At 43.0% G+C, this 26891-nt stretch overlaps 1 protein-coding gene across 1 annotated transcript; it reads right to left on the bottom strand.

Annotated features, from left to right (window-relative positions):
• Positions 1-1510: 1510 nt before the first annotated feature.
• Positions 1511-12505, bottom strand: LOC109865390 (uncharacterized). The gene is made up of 3 exons (XM_020453526.2): positions 12301-12505; positions 12099-12203; positions 1511-8966 (listed from the first exon to the last, which is right to left on the bottom strand). Exon 3 carries the CDS (start codon positions 8886-8888, stop codon positions 2172-2174), a length of 6717 nt encoding a protein of 2238 aa, XP_020309115.1. The 5' UTR covers positions 8889-8966; positions 12099-12203; positions 12301-12505; the 3' UTR covers positions 1511-2171.
• Between the last annotated feature and the right edge of the window lie 14386 nt (positions 12506-26891).

The following is a 26891-nucleotide window of genomic DNA, read 5'->3' as shown; positions in this document are numbered from 1 at the left end:
TATGAGTCTGGAAGGAGAGTTTACAGTCTAGCCAGACACCTAGGTACTTATAGATGTCCACATATTCAAGGTCGGAACCATCCAGGGTGGTGATGCTAGTCAGGCGTGCGGGTGCAGGCAGCGAACGGTTGAAAAGCATGCATTTGGTCTTACTAGCGTTTAAGAGCCGTTGGAGGCCACGGAAGGAGTGTTTTATGGCATTGAAGCTCGTTTGGAGGTTAGATAGCACAGTGTCCAGTGTCCTAATTCATCCTGCCTGGACGGGCCGGAAGTATATAGAATGGTGTCGTCTGCGTAGAGGTGGATCAGGGAATCGCCAGCAGCAAGAGCAACATCATTGATATATATCATTGATATATAATTGAGTGTATGTAAACTTCTGACCCACTGGGAATGTGATGAAAGAAAGAAATGCTGAAATAAATCCTTCTCTCTAATATTATTCTGACATTTCACATACTTAAAATAAAGTGGTGATCCTTACTGACTTAAGACAGATGTTTTTACTAGGATTACATGTCAGGAATTGTGAAGAACGGAGTTTAAATGTATTTGCCTAAGGTGTATATAAACTTCCAACTGTATTTCTGATGTCCCCATTAACTAAATTGTGTAAGCCTATGAATAATTTGTGTTTTTATCTTTGATTTTTGTTTGTTTGTTTGCAATATCATACACTAAATCATACACTACAGTTGTTATTTCCCTCTTCAGTGTAACAAAGAATACACACTAGATGATGCCAGAGGGCTGAGATTCACATTAAAAAAGTCAATCTCATGCATGGTATGAGACAGCGTTTCCCAAACTAGGGGTCGCGTGATTTGAAAAGGGGGGTTGTAAATTAAACTGTGGTTGTAATAAACACAAGGGTTTGTTTTCTTCCTACAAATGTGATTCTAACTTTTGAACGGTTTAAGCTTGAAAATATTGTGACCCCATCATTGAAAGATAAGACTCTTCTGCAATGCCCCCAAGTCTCATCAGAACATTTGAACAAGACCAGGTGCTAAATCAGACTGGAGGTGGGGATAAAATAATAAATGATGATGTTGTTTTCTACACAGAAAATCATACAACATCATTGCCTGTTGATCTTCTGAACTTCCCAATACCTTTCCGATGCATTTCAGTCACTTGAAACCATATTTCTTTCAGATGAAAATACTGTACAGAAGTACAGAAGTACCATCAGACTGATTTGTAATAGACTGGCATAGTCCCAATTAAAAAAGGTGAACTTTGGCCGTTGATTACATCACTTTTTTTTACATGGTGGGGTCGCGATAAAAAAAAAAGTTTGGAACCACTTGTATATGATCTCTCACCATGAATTGGAATAAAAAATAAAAAATAAAAAGCATTACAATATGGTGTATAAATGCAGTTTAGGCCTAATCATCATGTGTTGGTAGGCCTACATATGAAATGGTAGGCCTTTTTATAAATGGATAAAAATCACTTCATATTTTAACAAGCTCAAGATTATGAAACAACAGCAAAGGATAAATCTAGTTATTCAGATCTTTTTTTATTGGAATGATTTACAAAAACAAAATGTAGACCTGCTTTTTCTAGCCATTCAATGCAAAATACTGCCAAACATATTTCCAAGTATCTCCAATTATTTTACAAAACATAAATCATTGCCAAGTACATTAATGGTATTTCAAGCATTTAGATATTAGTATGAAACGTAATGTGCGACTTTCAATATTCAGTTGCATGTTGACTGATATTGACTACTGAAACGTAGATTAAAACACAATGTATCTTTATGTTTAAATAAATAAGTAAAAATCGGACTAAATTGTGTTTATGTGAGGGCAAACTGCTTGTGGAAAATGTCAACAACAAAAAAAGCTGAACTTTACATATCAATAAAATAACAAAACAATACATCAAAATGCATAACCAAACTTCATGTCTACGTGTGAAAATACATATTACCACGGAACACCCATGTCCTTTCTCTTTAAGCTGTCCTTTTCCATCAATAACATTACAAATCACATATTTATCGTACATGAATCCCTGAAGTCAGACACTCCCAAATGCCAATTTTATATTAAGTCTAAAGTAGCTCATATAAACCACAAATTCAAAAATGCTAATGAACACTCCACTTCAACTCTGTTAAAACGTTTCTCACAAAGTTGATAAAAGCCCTATCAGCTCATACAGTCATAAGGATCCTCAGTGCCTAAGAACTCCCCTAGCATGTGATCTTGGGAGCCGTTCACTGGCTCTAGGTAGCGATGACCATCGTTTGTGTGTTTATACCTCTGCCTTTCCAGCCTTTGTTCAAAGTCTTCCTGGTCCAACTGTGAGGCGGGGACAATGGATTTCTGCGATGGGATGGATGAGACAGGCACTGGGACAAAGGAACCGTGGTAGAGTACCATTGGTGCGGTTATCACCTCCATGGTGGAAGCCTGAGACACAGGGCCCTCGGGAGGCTGAACAGGTAACTGCACGTAATTCCCAGTTTTGGGATCAAAGAAGGTCTTCGTTTGGACCTGGACGGACATGTCAACTACGAAGTACTGCCCCGAGTCTGGATCCTGCAGCAACTTCCGTTGGGTCATTGGGTAGGAGGCGTAACCGTGCTCGATGCTGGACTGACGAGAGAACTGGCTGGTGTAACTGGACTGCCGGGATAGATTAGGGTGAGCTGATGTCAAGTCTATAACGTCACTGGCATAGGAATCAACACTATGGTTCCAATTCTCTGGTTTCTCTCTGTTGGATCTCTCTTGGGCTCGGCCCCTCTGAGACAGCTCCTCCCTAATGGACTTCTCAATACGCTGACTCCTCGGTACTGGTCTGTCCCTAGGAGATGTCTCACTACTACGAATTCTCTGTTCCACTTTATCACCGATGTGTCCATCCATGCTCTGAGCTCTATGACGCGGGGTTCTCTCACTGTTTTGCCTTTTATTCTCACTGACAGCTCTGTCGCTGCTGCGGAATCTCTTTTCTTGCATCCCTCGGCCGTGTTTCTCACTACTACGGCCCTCACGCTTGAAATCACCAGGACTTTGCTTGTCACTCTTACGGCCTTGATGCTCTGATTCACCATGCCTCTGTTCGTCAATGCTGCGTCCTTGCCTGTGTTTCTCACTACTATGACTGCTGTGCTCTTTTTTTTCTGTCGGGGGCTTCTCATTAGCATGGCTCTGATGTTCAGGTACACCATTGTGGTGCTTCTCACTCTTATAGGCTTGACGCTCTGATTCATCCTGCCTGGGCTTTTCACTACTACGGCCTTGATGCTCCGATTCACCACGGCTGTGCTTCTCACTGCTATGGCTGATGTGTTCGGTCCTTTCCTGATGTTGCTTCTTACTACTACAATGCTTGTCAATACTATCACTGCTACTATTTTTATGCTCCGATGATTTATCAATCTTGTTTTTATCACTTCTACTGCTGCGGCTCTTGTGTGGTTGACTTCCCTTCTCCTCCTTTCGGATCCTTCTGGTGGTCAGCTTCATGGCTTTGAGGAGGGCCTTCTCTGACTTAGGAGGGACCACGGGGGGTCTGCCGGGGCCTTGGGTGTCATTCCCGCTGCAGGCTGACCCAGACTGCACCTTGGAGTCCTCTGGGTTGTTATCAGCTGTATCCACTGTGCTTGTCCCCCCTTCTGATGATGGACACACCCCCGAATGTATGTCATCTTCCTGATGGACAGTGAGGAAAGCCCCATATTGTTGGCCTTTTGGGGTGTTTTCGGGGGTCAGTTTTGTGGGAGACAGTGGGGAGTGTGTAGCGTGGTGAGATTGAACCTCTTTGGGTTTGAGGTGTTTGTCTGGTGTGGTGGCAGCAGCATGGGGTTCAGGGATATCAAGGTGATCTTTCTCGCCCCTCTCAGAGCCACTCAAGCACTCCCTGGGTGACCATGGCGCACGTTTGCCTTTTTGACTGTGTTCGGGGGTTCGTTTTGAGGGAGACAGCGGTGACTGTGGAGAGTGGGGAGATGCCGTCTCTTTGGGTTTGAAGTGTTTGTCTGGTGTGGTAGCGACATTATAGGGTGACGGTATTTCAATAGACTCTTTAAGATGATTGAAAGGATCTTCCTCACTCCTCTCAGAGCCACTCAAGCTTTCCCTAGGTGACCACGGTGCACGTTCCACTGGGTCATGGTTTGTCTTGTGCAGAACCTGTTTCACTGTCTTGGTTACAGGTGAGACATGATGCTTGAATGTGTTGTCTTTCACTTTGAATAGAGCCGGTTTCCCCAGAACTGGTGAAGAGGCGTTGGACTGAGATGTTGGCGTTTGATTGTTTGTGTTGTCCATGGGGCTCTGGAGCCATCTAATTTTGTCCATCTCTCTGGCTCTTGACTCATTGTCCTCCTTCCGGGATGTTTCCCTATCTCGCCTGGAAGGGATTCCTGGCTTGTCTCCAACTTCCTCATTTTCATGATCACTTACCGAGTAATACTCCACTTCTGTCTTTGTCTCCAAATCCCATCTCACACGTTCTGCCACATCCTCTACTCCTTCCTCAACCTCATCTAATTCAGCAATCAAATTCTCCAAAGAGTGATAGATGTTTGAGTCAGTTTCGTTGTTTCTTTGCAATGAACTCGCAACAGAGAAATAAGATGACTTCGAGGATATACTGGTTTGATCCTGTTGACTTTGATTTATACTACTGCTATTTGACAACGGAGACACTAATTCTCTAATATCTTTATCAACATTTGCAATATCTTCACTAATCTTAACTGATTTGTTCGACTCTTCAGTTGCTTGGCTCTTTTTCATGGTCTCTTTTTCCATTATTGATTCATCCTCAGTAGTGATGCTTACTTGGTTTGAAGGTTTTGAATGATCTTTGCCTGGTTTTAAAGGGGCCTTCCTTCTTGCACAGGGTTGTTCCTGTTGTTCCATAATGTTTGGTGTTTGTTCTGCTTTGGGCTCCCTTACAGGAAGTTTATTAGTTTGGCTTTCATTTAATAAAGTTTTCCTTTCCTTTTCCTTCTCTTCACTGAGTGAAAAAGAGGCATTTGTTTCATGGGGATGCTTTGAATGTTTAGAATAGTCTTCTAGAATAGTCTTTTTCTGGGGATTATTTTGTATAATTGGCGTATCTTGCTCAGTCGTCTCCTCTGTTTGTCTTTCTGCTTTTATCTTTGCATCAAGGGCCTCCCTGTTTGAGACCTTGCCACTTGCCTGTGTGTTCCTTTGTTGTTGAATTGTGTCATTAGTACTATACCTTCTTGAAAGTTCTCTATTCTTTATATCCTCCTCAATTATATTCATAACATTCCCACATTCTTTCTCCTCCTCTGTGCTGTCCTCTTTTTCAGTGTTCCCTTTCTTGCTCCTCGGTGGTACCTCTGGTTTGAGAACGGGTGCGTCTGGTTGACTCTCCTCTCTGACGACCTCATCATTTGTAGAGGTGTCATCGCTTGTTTCAATAGATAACTGTCTAGCAACAGTTCTATCACTCTCCTCTGCTGAGTATTTGCTGGATCTAATATTGTATTTTTGTTTGTCACTGACATTATTGATGATGTTTCTAGTCTCTTGATCCTCCCTGATAGGTCTTGTTGCAAGTTTCTTTTCTTCAGCATAGATTGTGGCACCTAACCTGTGATTTCCACCAAGTTTTGTCTCAGTCTTGGTAATGATTTCTTGTGTTTGATGATGATGATGATCCCTCAGATCTCCTAGCCTCTCTCTCGCCTCCTTTTGTTCCTCCTCTGCTGCTGTCCTGATAGAATCCTGTCTTGCTTGTCTACGCTCTTGGACTCTAACATTACAACTATCATCAGTGTTCTCACCTGGGACTGTATCGACATCCTCTTCTTTATTCTTTAAGACTTTCTTTTTACGTTTCTCTTCTCTATCTGATATGATTTCCTCGAGTGCCATTTTAGCCTTGTCATAATTGTCGTTGATCAATGACTTGTTTATAACAACGTTGTTGTCTATTTTTGAGAATACATTATGCTTAGTTTGCTCCTTCTCTTTGTTCACAAATGCCTCTTTTTTAGCAAATGTGTTTCCTCGCATAGAAAGCATACCCCTTTTGATGTTCCTAAGCTCCCTGGAAATTAAATTGTTTTTTGCCTTTGTCTCCCTATCTATCCCTGGTTCGAGGTTCAAATTCTCACTGTCCTTGATAAGGTGTTCACCCAATCTAGCCTTTTCCAGCTCTTTCAGTGCATGTAAGTCACTTACTTTCTTTTCGCTATCGTTCATTTCTTTGTGCACCATCTTCTCTGTATAATGTACTTCTTCATCCACATCTTTCTTATTATTTACCTCCATTTTAGGTTCAAAATCCTCCTCATCCTCCACTTTCTCGCCACTCTCCTTCATTGCATATCTTTGGCTTTTAATATAGTTGTTTTGTCTCGCTGAAAATGCGTGTTTAAAACTGCCTTGCTTTTTAACTGGCTCCTTCTCCTTTTCTGACAAAATCATTTCTTTTTCCGCACATTCTATAAATCCGTTGGTGAGTGTGTTGTCAGTTGGATGTGTCTCACCTGTTGTCTGTCGCTCTATCCGTCTGTGGCTTGGCACTGAAAGGGAATGAAGTGAATGTCTATCCTCGACTACAATTGCATTGTCATCTTTCTCTTGGGACGCCTCTGTTTTGACGATGTTGTTCTTGTTCATGGTCAATTCTTCTACAGCTTCTGTTCTATTGGGAGATAGTATTCTGGTTTGAGCGGTGGATATTGCTTCCAAACCGGCTTTCGTAACCTCTTCAACTGCATATTTGACATTTAACTCGCTCATGTCCTTTGTTGACCTTTTGGTATGGTCTTTTCTTTTCGAGAACAGCACTTTATTTTGGGCTGTAGTTAATGTCTCCCTAATAGCTGTGATGGCTTCTCTTGTATTTACAGTCTGTTCACCGATGTGTTCTTCCTTCAATTCCACAGTGTCTTTTGTTGGTTGTTTAGCGTTGTCTGTTAAATTTGGCGACGGCACTTTGTTTTGCGCTGCAGGTAAATTGGGAGATGCCATCTTGTTCTGTGCTGTATTCGTTATTGTATATACAGGCTGGTCACCGATGTCTTTCTCCTTTCGCTGAAACATCTCTTTTGCTGGATTTTCTGGTATATTCAGAGAAATCCCTTTCTTTTGTGCACCAGGATGGTACTTTGTCTGGTCTGAAATATTCAGAGAAAGTCCTTTGTTGGGTGTGGCAATGGACAAAGTATCCTTACTCAATGACGGTGAGAAGTGTTTCATCTCTGGCCCTGCAGGACTCTTGTACAAGTTCAGAGTTGGGTATGTTTGTTTCGTAGTCAGGGAGCGCTTGTTCACCTTTGAGTGTGTGAAGGGCGACCCAGGGCTCCTGCTACCCGCAGCCTCTCTTTTGGTTTGCAATAAGTTGGATATCAAGTAATCGTCTGATATTTCCGAATCCATATATTTCCTAAGACCAGCATTGCTAGATTCTGAAACAGCTGGGCTACAGATAGGCAGTCCATCTAATAGAATGGGAGGTGTGCTTAAACCGGAGGCTAGAATGGCAGGTGTACTGAAGCCAGAGGCTATACCATCAGAAGGAGCTTTTGCATATTTGAGTAGTCTCTGTTCCAGCAGCTTTGGAGACAGAGTGCTACGATCCGCCTGTTCGGTTTTGAACTTTGGCGGGCTGTACCTGCTCTTGACCCTCTTCCTGTTATCCTTGAGGTTGAACAACAAACTGGACGCAATAGATTTGTAGCTGTCTCGTTTGACGACCTCGGAGGTTGACCTTGATATGACTGGCGACACATGCTCTATGTCTAGGAGGGGGAGATCGAGGAGAGAGGGAGAGAGCACTGCTGACAGGATCTCTGAGGTGTCTGTAGCCTGTCTGAACAGTATTACGGGTGTCATCAGCTGAGAAATGCTGAAAGGAGTATTGGTCAAAGAGTACGACTTCTCCACTTCTTTCACCTTTGCCGACTTGACTTCCTTTTTATACAGCAGAGGAATCTCCTCCATCAGTTTTGGGGTTTCAGTGGGAGGGCAAAGTACTCCCGGTTGGTTGACAGGTACAGCACTCTTGGCTCTCACTCTGTTTCTCCTCCAGGGGGCGCTGGTTTCACCCTTAGAAGAGGTGTCCGACGCAGACCTCTTCTCAGGGGCAGAGGGTTTTGGCAGAACCTTGGGTGGAGGACGAGGAGGAGGAGGGGGTTTGACTGGTTTCTGCCACTGCTGCTCTGTCTCCTCCGCAAGCAGTGTTTCTATTCGATGCGCCTCAGTCAGTTGTTTGTATAGTGGGGAGTCATACCATTTAGGGAGGTTGTCCACCACCGGGAGAATGGAGGTGATGCCGTCTTGACCTAGCGGAAAGCGATTAAAATCCCTCCACGATTGGAACGGGCTGAACTCGCTGTGGAGAAAAAAGTTTTTGATATTCAGCTTCCGCAGCTTGAAAATAGATTGGCCATTTTTTGTCTTGGAGGACTTTGCATTTTTGTCTGATTTCTTGGCTGTGAGGTTCTTGTAATCGGAGGAGAATTCTGATAGTTCCCTTTCGATGCTGAAGAGGGCCGACTTATCCCACGAGTCCACGTTAGGGTCCTTAAAATCACTATTTTTAATCAACACGTTGGACATGCTTTCCTTCTGCCTCCAGGGTTGAGTGTCTTTGGCACCATTGAGTTGGTGCTTTGTACCAGCGTCTTTAGTCTTTTCCAGGGGCTTCTCCACTAGGGGCTTGTGACAGCTGAAAGGGTATCCATATGAAAACTCATCGTTGTACACGGCCTCGTCTCCGATGCACAGGCTCCGGAAGGCTCGGTCAGTGAGCGTGCTGACCTCTCGGTCCGTCTCGTCCAGGAAGATCTCAGTGAAGCCGTTGGGGAAGCGGTGGTGGAGCATGGTATTCCGGTGGCTCACGTGTTGGCGCTTCTCCACACAGGTCATGGTGATGGCTGATGGTCGACAATGGGTTTTAGATGGTTGAGTCTATAGCGTCCCTAGTTGGGTCAGCTTACCATCTTCCTGGGAAAGAAGGAAATACGTACAGTGTCACAATCAGGAAACAGCAGCACTTAATTGCTTTATTCAGATTGTATAGTGACTGACTTTGAAGAATGTACAGTATCTGCTCAATGAAAGTTCCAGGCTTTTGTCGATGCATTTCTGAGATGCAAGCGTTTTTTTCATCAGCCGAATAATTTTTTACAAATTACAAGCTAGATGTAGTTTTTTTAAATGTTATTCCTCCTAACACTACAGAAAGGGCTGTGTCCATTTTGATAGCACAATAAATTGTTTGGTAGACCATGTACTGTATCTCACTCTGTCCTTTGTGTCCATGATATGTGTGAACTGAATTATCTCGTCGCTATGTACACCACAGACAAACACATACCATACTGCAGGCTATTTCTAGGGAAGGAGGATGCTTCTACACTGTCTCCTAAACCTCAAGGATGACCATGGATATGAGCAGCATGACAATAAAGAACTTTTGACCTCGTGTCTCATAAATACTGAGATTTTATAGGAGCTGGTGTCCTTGATGCCCTGTACCACAGTGTATCTGTTGTACTGCCTACAGATGTAGGATCTTAATTTCAGCCAGTTTGCTACAGCAGGAAAATAGTCCTGCAGCAACAGAAAATGTGGCCTAATTAATGGACATTTTTGTAGGGGTTGATACATTTTCTGTAAGTGAATTTTGTTTTGTTAGGGCAAATCAATTCTGAAATTTCAAAGTGGAAATTAAAAACTTTAGACACCTTTTTAAACCTCAAATACACCACAAGTGTGATATTTCTTACATGGGAAAAAAGTTATCCTGCAACTGGGTGATCTAATTAAGATCCTACACCTGTATGACTATGTTAGTCTATAGGCATTATTATCTGACTATGTCAGGGCTCTCCAACCCTGTTCCTGGAGAGCTACTGTCCTGTAGGTTTTTGCTCCAACCCTAATCGAGCACACAAAATTCTAATAATTAGCTAGTTGATACGCTGAATCAGGTTAGATACAACTGGGGCTGGAGTAAAAATGTACAGGGGGGTAGCTCTCCTGGAACAGGGTTGGAGAACCCTGGTATAGTCCGATAATAATGGCTTTAGACTAACAGGCTATGGACGAACAGACTAATAGACTAATATAGGCATTATCATCAGAAAAGGCCATCACATTGTAATCACTGTTATTGTTTGCAACATTCCTATAAATCAGCATAGGTTTGTGTTCAACCATGTGGGTAGCATGTTAACAGCATGTTAGAACATGCTACAGGTGCAGGATCTTCATTTCATCACCCTGTCATTGCAGGAGATGCAAACTTGTGGTGTATTTGAGGTTAAAAAATGCTTAAAATGTTAGTCATTTCCACTCTACAAAAATGTCCATTATTATAATCCACACAATAATTCACTTTTCCTGTTGCTGCAGGATTATTTTCCTCCTGTGGTCACCTTCACAATGGATATACAGCACTTATTATATTCCCCCGAGTGGACAAAACATTAGGAACAATAGGAACTCTTTCCATGACAGACTGACCAGGTGAATCCAGGTGAAAGCTTTGATCCCTTATTGATGTCACCTGTTCAATCCACTTCAATTAGTGTAGATGAAGGGGAGGAGACAGGTTAAAGAATTATTATTTTTTAGCCTTGAGACAATTGAGACATGGATTGTGTATGTGTGCCATTCAGAGAGTGAATGGGCAAGACAAGATATGTATGTGCCTTTGAACGGGGTATGGTAGTAGGTACCAGGCGCACTGGTTTGTGTCAAGAACTGCAACGCTGCTGGGTTTTTCACGCTCAACAGTTTCCTGTGTGTTTCAAGAATGGGTCCTCCACCCAAAGAACATCCAACCAACTCGACACAACTGTGGGATCACTTTCAACACCTTGTAGAGTCCATATCCTGATGAACTGAGGCTGTTCTGAGGGCAAAAGGGGGTGCAATCCAACATTAGTAAATGTGTTCCTAATGTTTTGTACAGGCAGTTTATATTTTCATAATATGATTGATGGTCAAGCAAATCACACACCACGATGCTCTTTAAACATTTTATGTGCAGAATAAGTTTACGTGGGGCGCTGAGAATGCATTTAAATCACGGCGTTGTTCACAGTGCACTTTGCAGCAGCTGCTTAGCTCAGTTTAGCTATCTGGGTGAGGGTCTAGAATAGCTCATTAACCCATTTCAATATTTTGACCTGGGAGCTTAACCGTTGGCATATTGGTCAATGTTATTGTTCCTACAAAACTCCTTAAAAGAAGCTGCAGCTGATCAAGATAAATAAACACACAAACACAGTGAGAGTACCGAATGTAAAGAATATGCCATAGTGTTGTATACAATTGAACCCTCTGAGTAAAACGGGATTCAAAAGCAGAGAATAAGAAACATGATTCCGATTCATGATCATGTCAAGTTCAACAGCAGTTACCCAGACGTGTGTAGGCCGAGCTCTGCGTACAGTCGTCCTGACTTTGCCAGTCACACACATGCATTTTCAATCTTTTGCCCTCAATATTTAACAACACACTTTATTACGTAACTGGAACTGAGATGAAAGAATGCATTCTCTTTCCAGTAGAATTTGGCCAGCACTAAGCTATTTTCCAGTACTTATAATGTGATGCCAGCTACAGAGGCAGGGTGATTTCCCAGCCTCTAGTTGGTGTATTAATACCAGAGGAGAAACAAGAGTAGAGAGGCTATCTATCCCACCTATCAAACCCCAAGGTAACTATTCAGTATTATACAGTTAAGGTACAGTAATATACAGTAAACTTAGTGTCAGCAACATAACAAACACCGTCTTCAAAGTTACGCCTCATAACTCATGGACTTAAAAATGTTTGGACTTAAATTGTTTGGACATAAAAGTGCACAATTTGGACAAAAGCTTCAGTTGGTATATATATATATATATTTGCATATGGCTATCATAAAAATGAAAAGTAAATATTGACATGTTTGTCGTGTACATGTGCCATATGTTTGTTTGGGTATTAGGGTAGAAGGGTCAGATTGTGAGCCCTTCATCCCACACACAAAGAAACAATCCAGACTGTGTGATCCAATCATCCCCTTACATTTCCATGCTTTGGACAGTTATTACCATTAATGAAGATACAATTCGGCTTTACCTTTTGATTGTGTATTCCATGTTTGGTTGGGGGTAAGGGTCACATCAAGACGGGGGGGGGGGGGTCATGAGGAAAAATCCTTAAGTCCTGATGAATCTACGGCACCTGCAAAAAAGATCGTAGGAGTGAGTAACAAGTTTACAAGCAGGCAAAAAGTTGACTTTGAATAAATAAATAACCAAAGATAAATCCTTGAACCTACTCAAGCTCTGAGTTCCATGCGATAAATGCAGCGGGGTAAAGGACCCTAAAAGCTAAGCATGGAAGAGTGGCTACAGAAATAGACACAGAAGACGGTGTGGCCAAACTGAGCAGTAACACTAATTTTAGTATCTAAGAGCATGTGTCCATAGCAGCACGCTAGCCTTATCTTTAAGCGCCTTCAAAGACTACAGTGGCTATTCACGTGAGGGGTTGAGTGGAGTAGTCTCTAGCTCCTGTTGGACTCATGGGGTGATGGTTTTAAGTCTGTGACTCACTTGTCTTTCCCATGGTCTCGCCATACAAACAAGGTATCAAACATAGCTCATTGCGTCATCCACACAAGTGTCACACTCCTTAAAGCGGAGAATGAGAGACAAATGGCATCTGATTACCATGACGGGTTTGCTTTTCCCCACACACACACACACACACACATCGTCCATGCTTTGTTTACTGGGATAAGCTGTGTGGTCTGTGTGTTTGAAGCTTCTGTTGTTTCAGTGAGATTGAAGTGAGAGGCGTCTAGTTTCTGGTAACTTTTACTCAATTTAGTCAATCATTGTTCAACCACATTGGTGAAACTTTCATAATTACTTTGGTAAGGAAAATAAGGACTTGATTAGTACACACATAAAATAGCTCTTGTAATCCTGCAGACAAATTAAGATTTGAATCGTTCCTACAATTAATCAATTTCCCCCTTTTATTGTCAATACCACACTTCCATTCAGGGTTGAGCAGTAGCTGATTGCATGTAATCAATTCCATGTAATCTGATTACATTTTTTTTAAACTGTAATAATTGACGTTAGCAGCACAAATATTATAATCGGATTAGAGATACTTTTGTAAAACTAGATTACTTATTGGATTACTTTTACATTTAGAAACATGTTTGCGAGAAGAAAAAAAAACATTATGACACATTTCTGTTTTCTCAATGGCATTCAAGTCAGCATTGAAAAAATGACTCATCAATCAGGCAAAAGCACAAAATAGGAATAAGGAGGAATCACATCTACGAACATAGACAAGGCTCTAACTCCCCTAGCTCCACAATGAGATAGGGTGCAGGCCAGGCAGCAGGCTGTTAGCCAGCCTGCCAGCTTAGTGGAGTCTGCCACTAGCACAGTCAGTGTAGTCAGCTCAGCTATCCCCATTGAGATCGTGTCTGTGCCACGACCTAGGTTGTGCAAAACTACATCTCAAAATAGGGCTACTTAATGTTAGATTCCTCAGTTCCAAGGCAGTTATAGTCAATGAACTAATCACTGATCATAATCTTGATGTGATCGGCCTGACTGAAACATGGCTTAAGCTTGATTAATTTACTGTGTTAAATGAGGCCTCACCTCCTGGTTACACTAGTGACCATATCCCCAGTGCATCTCGGCAAAGGCGGAGGTGTTGCTAACATTTACGATAGCAAATTTCAATAAAAAAAAAAAACTATGTTTTCGTCATCTAGTCATAAAATCTATGCATCCTACTTAATCACTTTTTAATAGCTACTGTTTACAGGCCTCCTGGGCCGTATACAGCGTTCCTCACTGAGTTCCCTGAATTCCTATCGGACCTTGTAGTCATGGCAGATAATATTCACATTTTTGGTGACTTTAATATTCACATGGAAAAGTCCACAGACCCACTACAAAAGGCTTTCGGAGTCATCATCGCCTCAGTGGGTTTTGTCCAACATGTCTCTGGACCTACTCACTGCCACAGTCCTACTCTGGACCTAGTTTTGTCCCGTGGAATAAATGTTGTGGATCTTAATGTTTTAATAGACTATCAGACCACCATTTTATTACGTTTGCAATCACAACAAATAATCTGCTCAGTCCCCAACCAAGGATCATCAAAAGCCATGCTATAAATTCTTGGACAACCCAAAGATTCCTAAATGCCCTTCCAGACTCCCTCCGCCTAACCAAGGACGTCAGAGTACAGAAATCAGTTAACCACCTAATTGAGAAACTCAATTTAACCTTGCACAATACCCTCGATGCAGTCACATCCCTAAAAACAAAAAACTTTGGTCATAAGAAACAAGCTCCCTGGTATACAGAAAATACCCGAGCTCTGAAGCAAGCTTCCAGAAAATTGGAACGGAAATGGCGTTACACCAAACTGGAAGTCTTCCGACTGGCTTGGAAAGACGGTACCGTGCAGTATCGAAGAGCCCTCACTGATGCTCGATCATCCTATTTTTCCAACTTTTCTCCAAAAAGTACGATCTTTGTCCCCATGTGCAATTGCAAACCGTAGTCTGGCTTTTTTATGGTGGTTTTGTACCAGTGGATTCTTCCTTGCTGAGCGGCCTTTCAGGTTATGTCGATATAGGACTCGTTTTTACTGTGGATATAGATACTTTTGTACCTGTTTCCTCCACCATCTTCACAAGGTCATTTGCCATCTTCACAAGGTCATTTGCTGTCATACTATTGTTTGTACAGATGAACGTGATACTTTCAGGCGTTTGGAAATTGCTCCAAAGAATGAACCAGACTTGTGGAGGTCTACAATTTCTTTTGCTGAGGTCTTGGCTGATTTCTTTTGATTTTCCCATGTTGTCAAGCAAAGAGGCACTGAGTTTGAAGGTAGACCTTGAAATACATCCACAGGTACACCTGCAATTGACTCAAATGATGTCAATCAGAAGCTTCTAAAGACATGACATAATTTCTGTAATTTTCCAAGCTCTTTAAAGGCACAGTCAACTTGGTGTATTTAAACTTCTGACCCACTGGAATTATGATACAGTGAATTATAAGTGAAATAATCTGTCTGTAAACAATTGCTGGAAAACTTACTTGTGTCATGTGTGACAGGTTAAAGGAAATAGTCATAGCCTGTTATACATTAAAAAGTATTAGTAAGTTCATAGTATGTGAGGATCTTAAAACATCTAAGGTTAAAAAGATGCATTCAGTATCAGTTGATAAAGATTGATAACATTCATATAATTGTGTTAAAGTTCAAATCTGTCAAAGGGTACGAATTGTGAGAGTAATGTGTAAATGTTATATTGATTACTTGATTTTGTAGTGCCTAAAAGTGTTAATCTGTGATCTACGAAATGCTCTTAATCTATGAGCCGGAGATCGATTGCTCTGGTCTCCACCCATATTCCTGGGGAAAATCGCGGTCTTTTTCTCATTCAACTAAACGTTAAATTGAGAATACAACACCGTATCACTCTCGTGATTATTTCTCCCCTGTTTTCAGGTACTTTATTGATGATAAAAATAGTAATTTAAATGTTATAACTCACTAACATGTCAAGAGTGTTTAAGGTGTGTCTTAGTAACGTTTTGAGGAAGTTAGAGTTAAGTTTGAAGAGAGTAATATTAGCCCTGCTTGGTTGAAGTGAAGAATAGCATCGTACTGAGAGTAGCTGCCATTTTATGTCGATTGTGAATGAACATGTACGTTTTTAATAAGATATTTTGCTGTGTTATTTGTATAATGGTTTTTCTGTTGTTTTGTAATGTGTTACTTTTGTGAAATTTATTCAACTAAACGTTAAATTGAGAATACAACACCGTATCACTCTCGTGATTATTTCTCCCCTGTTTTCAGGGGCGTAACATTTTTGGAGGCTCCGCTGAGATAGCTGCTCAGATGTCCAGTTTCCACACCCTGGTCGCTGAATTCCGAGCCAGCTAAATCTCCACAGAACAACTCAGGCAGGCTGCAGTGAGGAAAGTGTTGCTGTTCGAGGGAAGTTGGAAGTTAGTGGTTAAGTACGTGTCAACTGAGGCCATTGATCGACCATCAGAGACAGTAAGGACCATCTAATTCAGAGTCAACTCCTGCACAGTAAAAGTTCCTCCTGTTCTGTCAACATGACAAGCGCCTTGGAAGAACTACAGGAAGAGGTAGTAGGAGAATTGCACACCCTGACTAAAGACAAATTACTAGAGATGTGATTTCCTTGAAATATCAGGCGAACAGAGAAGAGATGTTAAAGACAAATCCCGCATAGCATTAATGACTCGCATTATGATGTTCCTTGAAAGAGAGGAAGTTGCAGAGTTAGAAGATGGCGGCATGTCGGAATTGTTGCTACTTAGAGACGAAATGACAGAAATGATCAGTGGCATAGATAACAAAACAGGGCAAATTGACCATGATATTGAACCAGCCGGAACACATCACAGAATAGAGGAATTGAGAACTGTAACTCCACAACAAGGGGTGGGAACTGAGCAGATTATTGCAGCCAAAGCCAGTGATTCTCTGCGTCAGCCCCAACAACATGCCAATCTTCAGGGGAGCGTGCCGCTCTCACCCAATGCACAGCCCAGCTCATACTGGCGCAAAGAGTTTAAAATTTCTGGTCAGATAGGTGAACCGGGCCAGAAAGAAAAACTTATTTTTTCCAGCCTTGTCCATCAGATTGGAAATGGACTTAACAGAGGATATCCTGAGGTAGAAATAGTAGACGCAGTAGTCAGGGCTATTTCTCCAGGCTCACAGCTACGCAGCTACTTGGAAGGTAAACCCCAGCTAACTCTTCCCACACTTAGATGTATCCTGCGTTCCCACTTCCAAGAGAAGAGTGCAACAGAGCTTTACAAACAGCTAGCTTCAGAAGCACAGCATAGCAAGGAGACCCCTCAAAGTTTCCTGATGCGCGTTTTAGATTTGAGGCAAAAAGTACTGTTTGCATCCCAGGAGTCGGAATCAGGGCTTAAGTATGACCCTGCTCTAGTCCAGAGCATGTGTTTTCACACAGTCCTTACGGGTCTCCAGAGTGACAGTATCAGGATTGACATGCAGCCTCTCCTGCTAGAGAGCAAAACATCAGATGCGGTTTTGCTAGAGAAGCTTAACATTGCTTGTGCTAATGAGATAGAAAGACGAAACAAAAAGCGGTTTAATGCCCCACAGCCTGCTACAACTGTAAGTGTAGTCCAGTTAGAAGATACGCCATCTGCAAAGTGTCCTGTGAAGGAAGCCAAAACTACGATACCCGCAGGACTGTTAACAGAGTTAGCTGAACTTAAGACAGGTGTAGCTTCTCTAAAAGGTCTCAGTGCAGAGATTGCTCAGATTAAAGAGACATTACAGCAGCCTATGTTTCAGTCACCGCCTTGTGCCTATGCCCCACCCCCAGTTAGGAGGCCAAATAGGGACCCCCAGCCACCTGTTTCCCAGCAGCAGTATTACAGCAACTACAGTCGGTCCCAAGCACCTGACCCTGCGCAGCATCAATATGCACCTAACCGGTATACCAACCACTCTGCTCAAGCTCCAAGGAGGTGTTTTGTCTGCCAGCAGGCCAGAACAGATGCACGCTGCACACACTGCTTCCGATGTGGGAGTGGAGAACATTTTCAAGCTGGATGTAAAATCCGGGGAGCCAGACCATCAAGGGAGGCCCCTTTAAACGGAAACGGGTTACCGCTGAGGGACGAGTGTTAACCGTAGCTACCAAAAAGTCCCAGGAATGTGCAAATTGTGCCAGAGAAGATTCATTTGAGAACCTGAAACAATGTTCATCATGTAAAGAGACACTGTACTGTTCCAAAGTATGTCAAAACCAACATTGGACTAAACATAAGGAAAAATGCACTCACCTGAAAATGTACTCTAATAGTGAAAGGTTTTCCTGTACAGAGGAAAATGCCCACTCCTTACCATCCCTAGCTCAAGGTTGCCACCCCCGTAAGGTCACCTCGCTAGTAGGCAGACAGTGCCTTATTGAGTGTCACCTGAATCGCCACCACCTCCAAGCTCTATGGGACACAGGCTCTCAGGTATCGGTCATTGATGAACGATGGAAAGAGGAATCTCTCCCAAACGCAAGGCTGAGAGATGTTTCAGAAATTCTGGACTCACCTGATGATCTAAGGTTGACTGCAGCAAATGGGACTGAAATGCCGTACCTGGGATGGATTGAAACAACTTTTCGGCTAGCCTCTGAAACTGACCAAACAAAGGAACTGATCATCCCGGTGCTGGTAATGAAAGACTGTCACCTATCACATCCCATCATAGGTTTCAATGTTATCGAGCACATCCTGACAATGACCGAAAAGACTAAACGATACAGTACAGTAAAAACAGCTTTCCCAAGCCTCAATAGAAACAAGGTGAGAGCTTTTATACAGGCTGTTAGCGCAGAACAGACAGATGAATACGCAGTGAAAACCAAGAAAGAGAAGGTTGCTGTACCAAAACACAGTAGCATTCAGATTGAGTGCCGTGTAGCTTCCCAGCCTTTCAAAGATGACATGACAATGCTTTTCCAGCCAGACCTGAACCCGCAGTGGCCAGACGACCTTGAGTTCTTTGACACACTAGTCAGAGTCAGGAAAGGTGTTTTTCCAGTTATCCTGCTTGATGTCTCTAACCCCACTGACCACGACATTGCCCTGCTAGGACGCACAATAATCGGTACAGTACAAACCATTATGACTGTGTTACCTGCCCAAGTCTTTGAAAAAACTGTCACCCCAGCCACAGTGAATCACACCAGCGTTCGAACCCCATGTACTGCTACTGAACAGTGGGATCCACCAGTAGATTTAACTCACCTAACCGAAGAACAGAGAGAGGTTGTTAGGCAAATGCTTAGAGAAGAGTGTCACTCCTTCTCCAGATCAGACAATGACATTGGCTGCATTGAACGATTGAAAATGACTATTTCTCTAAAGGACTCTGAACCAGTAAAGCGCACATACATGTCAGTGCCCAGGCCACTGTATCAGGAGATGAAGGGTTACATTTATGACCTCATAGTCCAGGGCTGGTTTAGGAAGTCAAACTCTTCATATTCTTCACCTGTCGTGTGCGTTCGTAAGAAGGACGGGACCCTCCGGTTGTGTATAGATTACAGAGACCTGAACAGAAAGACACATCCCGACCGCCAGCCCATCCCTCGGGTCCAAGACATCATGGACAGTTTAGGTGGTAATTCCTGGTTCTCCCTCTTAGATCAGGGGAAAGCGTATCACCAGGGGTTCATCTCTGAAGAGAGCAGACCACTGACAGCATTTGTGACCCCATGGGGACTCTATGAGTGGATACGTATGCCATTCGGCCTCATGAACGCTCCTGCAGCTTTTCAGCGGTGTATGGAGGAGTGTTTGGAAGGGCTCCGGGATAACATCTGCATTCCTTATCTGGACGACACGCTAGTTTTCAGTAAAACATTCGACAGCCATGTGAATGATGTGCGAAAAGTTTTGCAGCGTCTCAGAGAGTATGGCATTAAACTCAAGCCAAGTAAGTGTGATCTCTTTAAACCCCAGGTCCGTTATTTGGGCAGAATAGTGTCTGCAGAGGGCAGCCGAGTTGACCCAGCCGATTTTGAAGCAGTAAGAGCATTGAAAGAAATCAGACCAGAGACTGTGGGCCAGCTCAGAAAAATGCTTGGTTTACTCACTTACTACAGACAGTACATCAAAGACTTTTCTAGGAGTGCCTGCTGCCTGTATGACCTCCTGAAAGCAGACTCAGAGAAATTACCTGACCACCCACGGAAAACAAAAACAAAGAAAGTAAGTCATGTGGTGCCCTCAAACAAGCCAATCCTGTGGACTGACCAGCATCAACAGGCACTTGAACAGCTGATTGAGTGTTTGCTTCACCCACCAGTTTTAGGTTTCCCTGATTTCACTCAGCCATTTGTTGTACACACTGATGCGTCACACCAAGGCTTGGGAGCAGTTCTTTATCAAAAGCAAGAGGGGAAGCTTAGGGTCATTGCTTATGGCTCTCGAACCTTAACAGCAGCTGAGAAGAACTATCACTACCACTCGAGCAAGCTAGAATTTCTAGCTCTAAAATGGGCAATCACTGATAAGTTCCATGACTATTTGTACTATGCTCCGACCTTCACTGTATACAGCGATAACAACCCGCTCTGCTACATTCTGTCTACTGCAAAACTGAACGCAACCACTTCCAGGTGGGTTGCAGACTTGGCTGATTTCCACTTTACAATAAAGTACAGGCCAGGCAGAGAGAACGGTGATGCAGATGCTTTGTCAAGGATGCCACTGGATGTAGAGTCACTGATGAGAGAATGTTCTGAGGAGCTTCCACCAGACACCATCGCCGCCACGATACAAGCAGTTGAGGTACAGAAAGAGGCTGTTGTACCTTGGTCATTTTCAGCTGCATCTATGGCAGTATCAGCTGAAGGTGAGACAACCACTGCAACAACCAGCTCGATCCCAAAAGATGGGATAAGAGAAGCACAAGAATCTGATCCGGTCATCCGTCCTGTGCTCAATTTCAAACTGTCTGGTTCCAAACCGCCAGTTAAAGAGCAAAAGAAATTCAGTCCAAAGACAAAATGCCTATTCAGAGAATGGGACAAATTGACAATAGACAGTGATGGCATTCTGTACAGAATCACTACAGTCCACAAGCAGTTAGTTCTACCAGAGCAGTACAAAGGTAAAGTGATGGAAGAGTTGCACAATAACATGGGACACCAAGGTACTGACCGCACTGTATCACTAGTACGTGACCGCTTCTTCTGGCCATATATGCAATCTGACATCGAGCACTATGTGACTAAAACTTGTAGCTGTGTCAAGCAGAAAAAGCCAGCCCATGCAACAAGAGCTCCTCTGACAAACATTGTGACAACACAGCCATTTGAACTGGTATGTATTGACTTCCTTCATCTCGACAGATGCAAAGGGGGATATGAGTACATCCTCGTGATTGTTGATCATTTTACACGGTTCACTCAAGCCTACGCCACCACATCAAAGTCAGGCAAAACTGCTGCAAATCTCATCTTCAATGACTTTGCCCTGAAGTTTGGGTTCCCGTCCCGCATCCACCATGACCAAGGGGGAGAATTTGAAAATCAGTTGTTCCATCAGTTAAAGAAACTCAGTGGCATGGCGGGGTCCAGGACAACACCCTATCACCCGATGGGAAACGGTCAAGCGGAACGCATGAACAGAACATTGTTGCAAATGTTAAAGACACTAACTGAGACACAAAAGTCAAATTGGAAGGAGTCTCTGAACAAACTGGTTTATGCCTATAACTGCACCCGTTGCGAAGTGACTGGCTATTCACCATTTTATCTTCTGTTTGGGAGATCACCCAGGCTTCCAGTTGATATGCTCTTTGGATTGTGCACAGAGGCAGGTTCCAGTAACCAGCGAGAATACGTGGAGAACTGGAAACGAGGGATGGAAGAAGCATACGCCATTGCAAATGCAAATGCTCAGAAAGCCGCTGAAAGAAGTAAGAAGTACTATGACACTAAAGTTAGGAGTTCAGTGCTACAGCCTGGCGAGCGAGTTCTGATTAAAAACCTGACACCAAGAGGAGGACCAGGAAAACTCCGTAACTATTGGGAAGATACAATTCACACAGTGGTGAGACAAATGGGTTCAGACCTGCCGATTTATGAATTGAGACCAGAAAAGGGTAGGGGACGCTCCAGGGTCCTGCACAGAAATCTGCTCATGTCCTGTGACCACTTACCTTTTGAGACACAACCAGAAATGACCAAAGCGGACAGAAGTCAGAAAACGAGGAGACACCAGCCTGCATCACAGACTCTAGATTCTGATGAAGATAGTGGGGATGAATATGACCTTCATCATGAGCCGCTACAGGTTCCCACATCTCCTACAGTACCTGAGGAGAGGAATGCTGAACCAGCGAGAGAGTGGGAACACAGGCCCCCAACAGTGAAACAGACAGTTGCAGTGCCAGTCCCTGATACGCTACCAGCACAGCCTCTTGTTGAAAAGCGGCTGGAGGAGACAACAACAGTTAAAGACCTGCCTGCTGAGGAGAGTAACTTGCCTGCTGAAAATTTGCCTGATGATCGTCCACCAAGTGCCTTTCCTTCATATACTGATGCTGCTGAACCTGAGGAACCAGCCTACCAGCTGCCACAAAGAGAGAGACACCCTCCAAGACGTATCACCTATGATCAGCTTGGTATCCCTTCCTGCTACAGTATACAGCCACAGCCACAGTTGTTCCCTGTCTACTCTGCACCAGGACTGGTTCCATGGCTGCCATCACTACAGCAATGTTACTTTCAGCCACCTTACATGTATGGGCTTCAGCAAATATGAGACTACAGAGTTGACATGTTTGACCATGGACTACTGTCTGATTTCACAGACTGTCAAAAGAGACAATTTGCAGACTATGCATATAGATCATTAAAATTGATGGACTGTTGATCAATAGTATGAGAAAATACTGCTTATGTTATATAGCTGGTCAACAGATATGGACTGTGAATATAACTTGTTAGTTATATTTGAACTGTGACCCTTGACCTCTGCTCAAGTACTACCTTACAGAAGAGGATTTTCTAGGTCCAGTGCATACGGACTGTTGAAGAAGACAATGTTGGTAATGTTGGGACAACATTTATTGTGTCGGGGAGAGTGTGACAGGTTAAAGGAAATAGTCATAGCCTGTTATACATTAAAAAGTATTAGTAAGTTCATAGTATGTGAGGATCTTAAAACATCTAAGGTTAAAAAGATGCATTCAGTATCAGTTGATAAAGATTGATAACATTCATATAATTGTGTTAAAGTTCAAATCTGTCAAAGGGTACGAATTGTGAGAGTAATGTGTAAATGTTATATTGATTACTTGATTTTGTAGTGCCTAAAAGTGTTAATCTGTGATCTACGAAATGCTCTTAATCTATGAGCCGGAGATCGATTGCTCTGGTCTCCACCCATATTCCTGGGGAAAATCGCGGTCTCATTCAACTAAATGTTAAATTGAGAATACAACACCGTATCACTCTCGTGATTATTTCTCCCCTGTTTTCAGGTACTTTATTGATGATAAAAATAGTCATTTAAATGTTATAACTCACTAACATGTCAAGAGTGTTTAAGGTGTGTCTTAGTAACGTTTTGAGGAAGTTAGAGTTAATTTTGAAGAGAGTAATATTAGCCCTGCTCGGTTGAAGTGAAGAATAGCATCGTACTGAGAGTAGCTGCCATTTTATGTCGATTGTGAATGAACATGTACGTTTTTAATAAGATATTTTGCTGTGTTATTTGTATAATGGTTTTTCTGTTGTTTTGTAATGTGTTACTTTTGTGAAATTGATTCAACTAAACGTTAAATTGAGAATACAACACCGTATCACTCTCGTGATTATTTCTCCCCTGTTTTCAGGGGCGTAACACATGCAAACTATAGTTTGTTAACAAGAAGTGTGTGGAGTGGTTGGAAAATTAGTTTTAGTGACTCCAATCAAAGTGTATGTAAACTTCCGACTTCAACTGTAGCTACTGACCATTGAACTGACCCTGTATATAGCTACTGACCCTGTACATAGCTACTGACCCTGGAACTGACCCTGTATATAGTTACTGACCTTGGAACTGACCCTGTATGTAGCTACTGACACTGGAACTGACCCTGTATATAGCTACTGACCCAGTCATGCATCCTCTGAAACATGACCTGTTAAGCCGCGCTTCTCAACACCTCTACCTCAACATGATCAAGGTAAAGGAGATGATTGTGGACTATAGGAAAAGGAGGACCGAGCACGCCCCCATTCTCAACGATGGGGCTGTAGTAGAGCAGGTTGAGAGCTTCAAATTCCTTGGCGTCCACATCACCAACAAACTATCATGGTCCAAGTACACCAAGATAGTCTCGAAGAGGGCACAACAAAATCTATTCCCCCTCTGGAGACTGGAAATATTTGGCATGGGTCCTCAGATCCTCAGAAGGTTTTACAGCTGCACCATCGAGAGCATCCTGACAGGTTGCATCACTGCCTGGTATGGCAACTGCTCGGCCTCCAACCGCAAGGCACTACAGAAGGTAATGCGTACGGCCCAGTACATCACCGGGGCCAAGCTTCCTGCCATCCTGCTGACCTCTATACCAGGCGGTGTCAGAGGAAGGTCCTAAAAATTATCAAAGACTCCAGCCACCCTAATCATAAACTGTTCTCTCTGATACCGCACGGCAAGCGGTACCGGAGCGCCAAGTCTAGGTCCAAGAGGCTTCTAAACAGCTTCTAGCCCCAAGCCATAAGACTCCTGAACATCTAATCAAATGTCTACCCAGACTATTTGCATTAACCCCCCCCCCCCTTCTACGCTGCTGCTACTCTCTTATTATCTATGCATAGTCACTTTAATAACTCTACCTACATGTACATATCACCTCAATAACCTCGACTAACCGGTGCCCCCGCACATCGACTCTGTACTGGTACACCCTGTATATAGCTGCATTGTCTTAAAACTGCATTGTTGGTTAAGTGCTTGTAAGTAAGCATTTCACTGTAGGTTGTATTCAGGGCATGTGACAAATAACATTTGATTTGCAGGCATCCGGCCCGCAACAAGGAGTAGCTACTTGGCGATGAGCCAAGTAAAGCCCCACCGGCCAAACCCTTCCGTAACCCTGACGACGCTGAGCCAATTGTGTGCCGCCCTATGGGGTTCCCAGTCATGGCCGGATCGAACCCCAGGCTGTTGTGATGCCGCTACACTTCAATGCAGTGCCTTAGACCGCTGCACCACTCGTGAGGACATTTTTTTCCTTTTAAATTAATGATATGTACACATTGATTCTTTAAGAATATATTTTATACATTTCCCATGAACTTAGTTCAACTGTTATACCAAATCAGTACCCAACATATGAACTTGTTTTTCCCCAAAACAAGGTAAATTTAAACAAACATGGTTAAAATTATTATGGATGGTAAGTCCTTGCATCCATACCCCGTCTATGAATTAGAGAGTGGTTACATTTCTCCAGCTCCATCCCTCAGCTTTTCACAGAAACAGGGGAGGGGGAAATTATTTGTTATTGTTTCAACTGCTGATTGCTGCTTTAAGGGGAAAGTAATCCCAAAGTAACAAAGTAATCAGATTACGTTACTGAGTTTGGGTAATCCAAAAGTTATATTACTGGACATGTATTTAGTAACTGCAATGGACTGCATTTAGAAAGTAACTTATTCAACCCTGATTTCATTGTTTTTGTTCCTTGGTTTACTTTTCCATGAACTTCTCCTGACTTACTGTACCAAGGTGCTCTATTTAAGCAGGTCTATTTCTGTCATGTTGTATTTCATACAGTAACAACCTGTCTCTCGTTCTGTCACACCTTCCATATCTCAGCTAATCAGTCAAATGTCAGGCCAACAACACCTGTTACTGGCAGCAAGCAAGGTCCAATGTGATTCCAGGGGATGGAAACAGTGTCTTCAATGCCTTTGCTTACTTGAGAGATACAGTGTGAAGAGTTGTTGCAGAAAGTATAGACACGGGATTGGAAGGACTGTATCTTTGAAAAAGCAAGATTTCAAGAGAAATTTGAGAAATGTGTGATTTTACGCAACTTTTCTGTTTGCAAGCAAAGGTGACACAGACTTTTATTTTAACATTACCAAGATGGTTTGCCAGAAAAAAAAGCATGAAGTCACGAGCTCTGCTGGCCAGCTACTGCGTAGCAACCTAGCGGTGCCATAAACCCTAGTCTGCCCTAGAAAGCCCATTAGGATCGCCACAATGGCCAACAGGCTATGAGGAGGCTTGTACCCTCATGCCATAGACATTAAGGTTGACTCACCCAGTCAGGATGAAAATGATTACATCAACCATGATCCTTTGCTAGTTATGGCCACTTTCACCATGATCCTTTGCTAGTTATGGCCACTTTCACCATGATACTTTGCTAGTTATGGCCACTTTCACCATGATCCTTTGCTAGTTATGGCCACTTTCACCATGATCCTTTGCTAGTTATGGCCACTTTCACCATGATCCTTTGCTAGTTATGGCCACTTTCACCATGATCCTTTGCTAGTTATGGCCACTTTCACCATGATCCTTTGCTAGTTATGGCCACTTTCACCATGATCCTTTGCTAGTTATGGCCACTTTCACCATGATCCTTAGCAATTATTTATAAGTGCCATTCAGCCCCATTATGCAAAAGGGTGCACTTCAAATTAAAATATGTTTGGGTTCATGGGAGCTTTCCATAGGAATATATGGATGATGTCAGCGCTATCACTATCTACTGTTTTAAATGTGTATGGAATATACTAGACAATTTATCGATCTCAGAGGGGGAAATTCCCTTCATTGTTTTGGAGAGATTGATAAGATGATTTAAAAGTAGAGTGCAATCCGAGTGCATTTCCCTATTGCTATCTGTAGCCAGCCACTCAACCTTTCCCAGAATCAGGTCACATGGTGTCAGCAGGAGGGTCTCCCCTAGCAACCCAGCCTCCAACCAAGTTCCAAACTGACTTTCGTGTCAGTTCCTCTTGCTGCCATTCTCCCTGCAGCCAGCTAATGCTAAAATAGGAGATTGGAGCTGCGCGGGCCGCTTTTTCCGCTGGAGTGTCAGTCAATCAGGGACACAGTCATGACGGCCGGCAGGGATGCAGGGCCCAGACCCTATCTGATGGACACACACACATGGGTCTGTGCTGGGCAGCAGTGGGGGGCTAGTTATCTGTCACAGCCACTGGGGACCATACAGGCAAGCACATGCAAGCAAGCACATGACTAACTGACTGGCTGTCATGACAGTAAAAACAGGCATTTCTGTTCGGTATGAGGACGATGTGCACAG

The sequence above is a fragment of the Oncorhynchus kisutch genome, linkage group LG20 (genome assembly GCF_002021735.2).
Source record: "Oncorhynchus kisutch isolate 150728-3 linkage group LG20, Okis_V2, whole genome shotgun sequence".
Lineage (NCBI taxonomy): Eukaryota > Metazoa > Chordata > Actinopteri > Salmoniformes > Salmonidae > Oncorhynchus > Oncorhynchus kisutch.
Note: the sequence above shows the minus strand (reverse complement) of the source record. Positions and strands in the feature narration are given on the sequence as shown.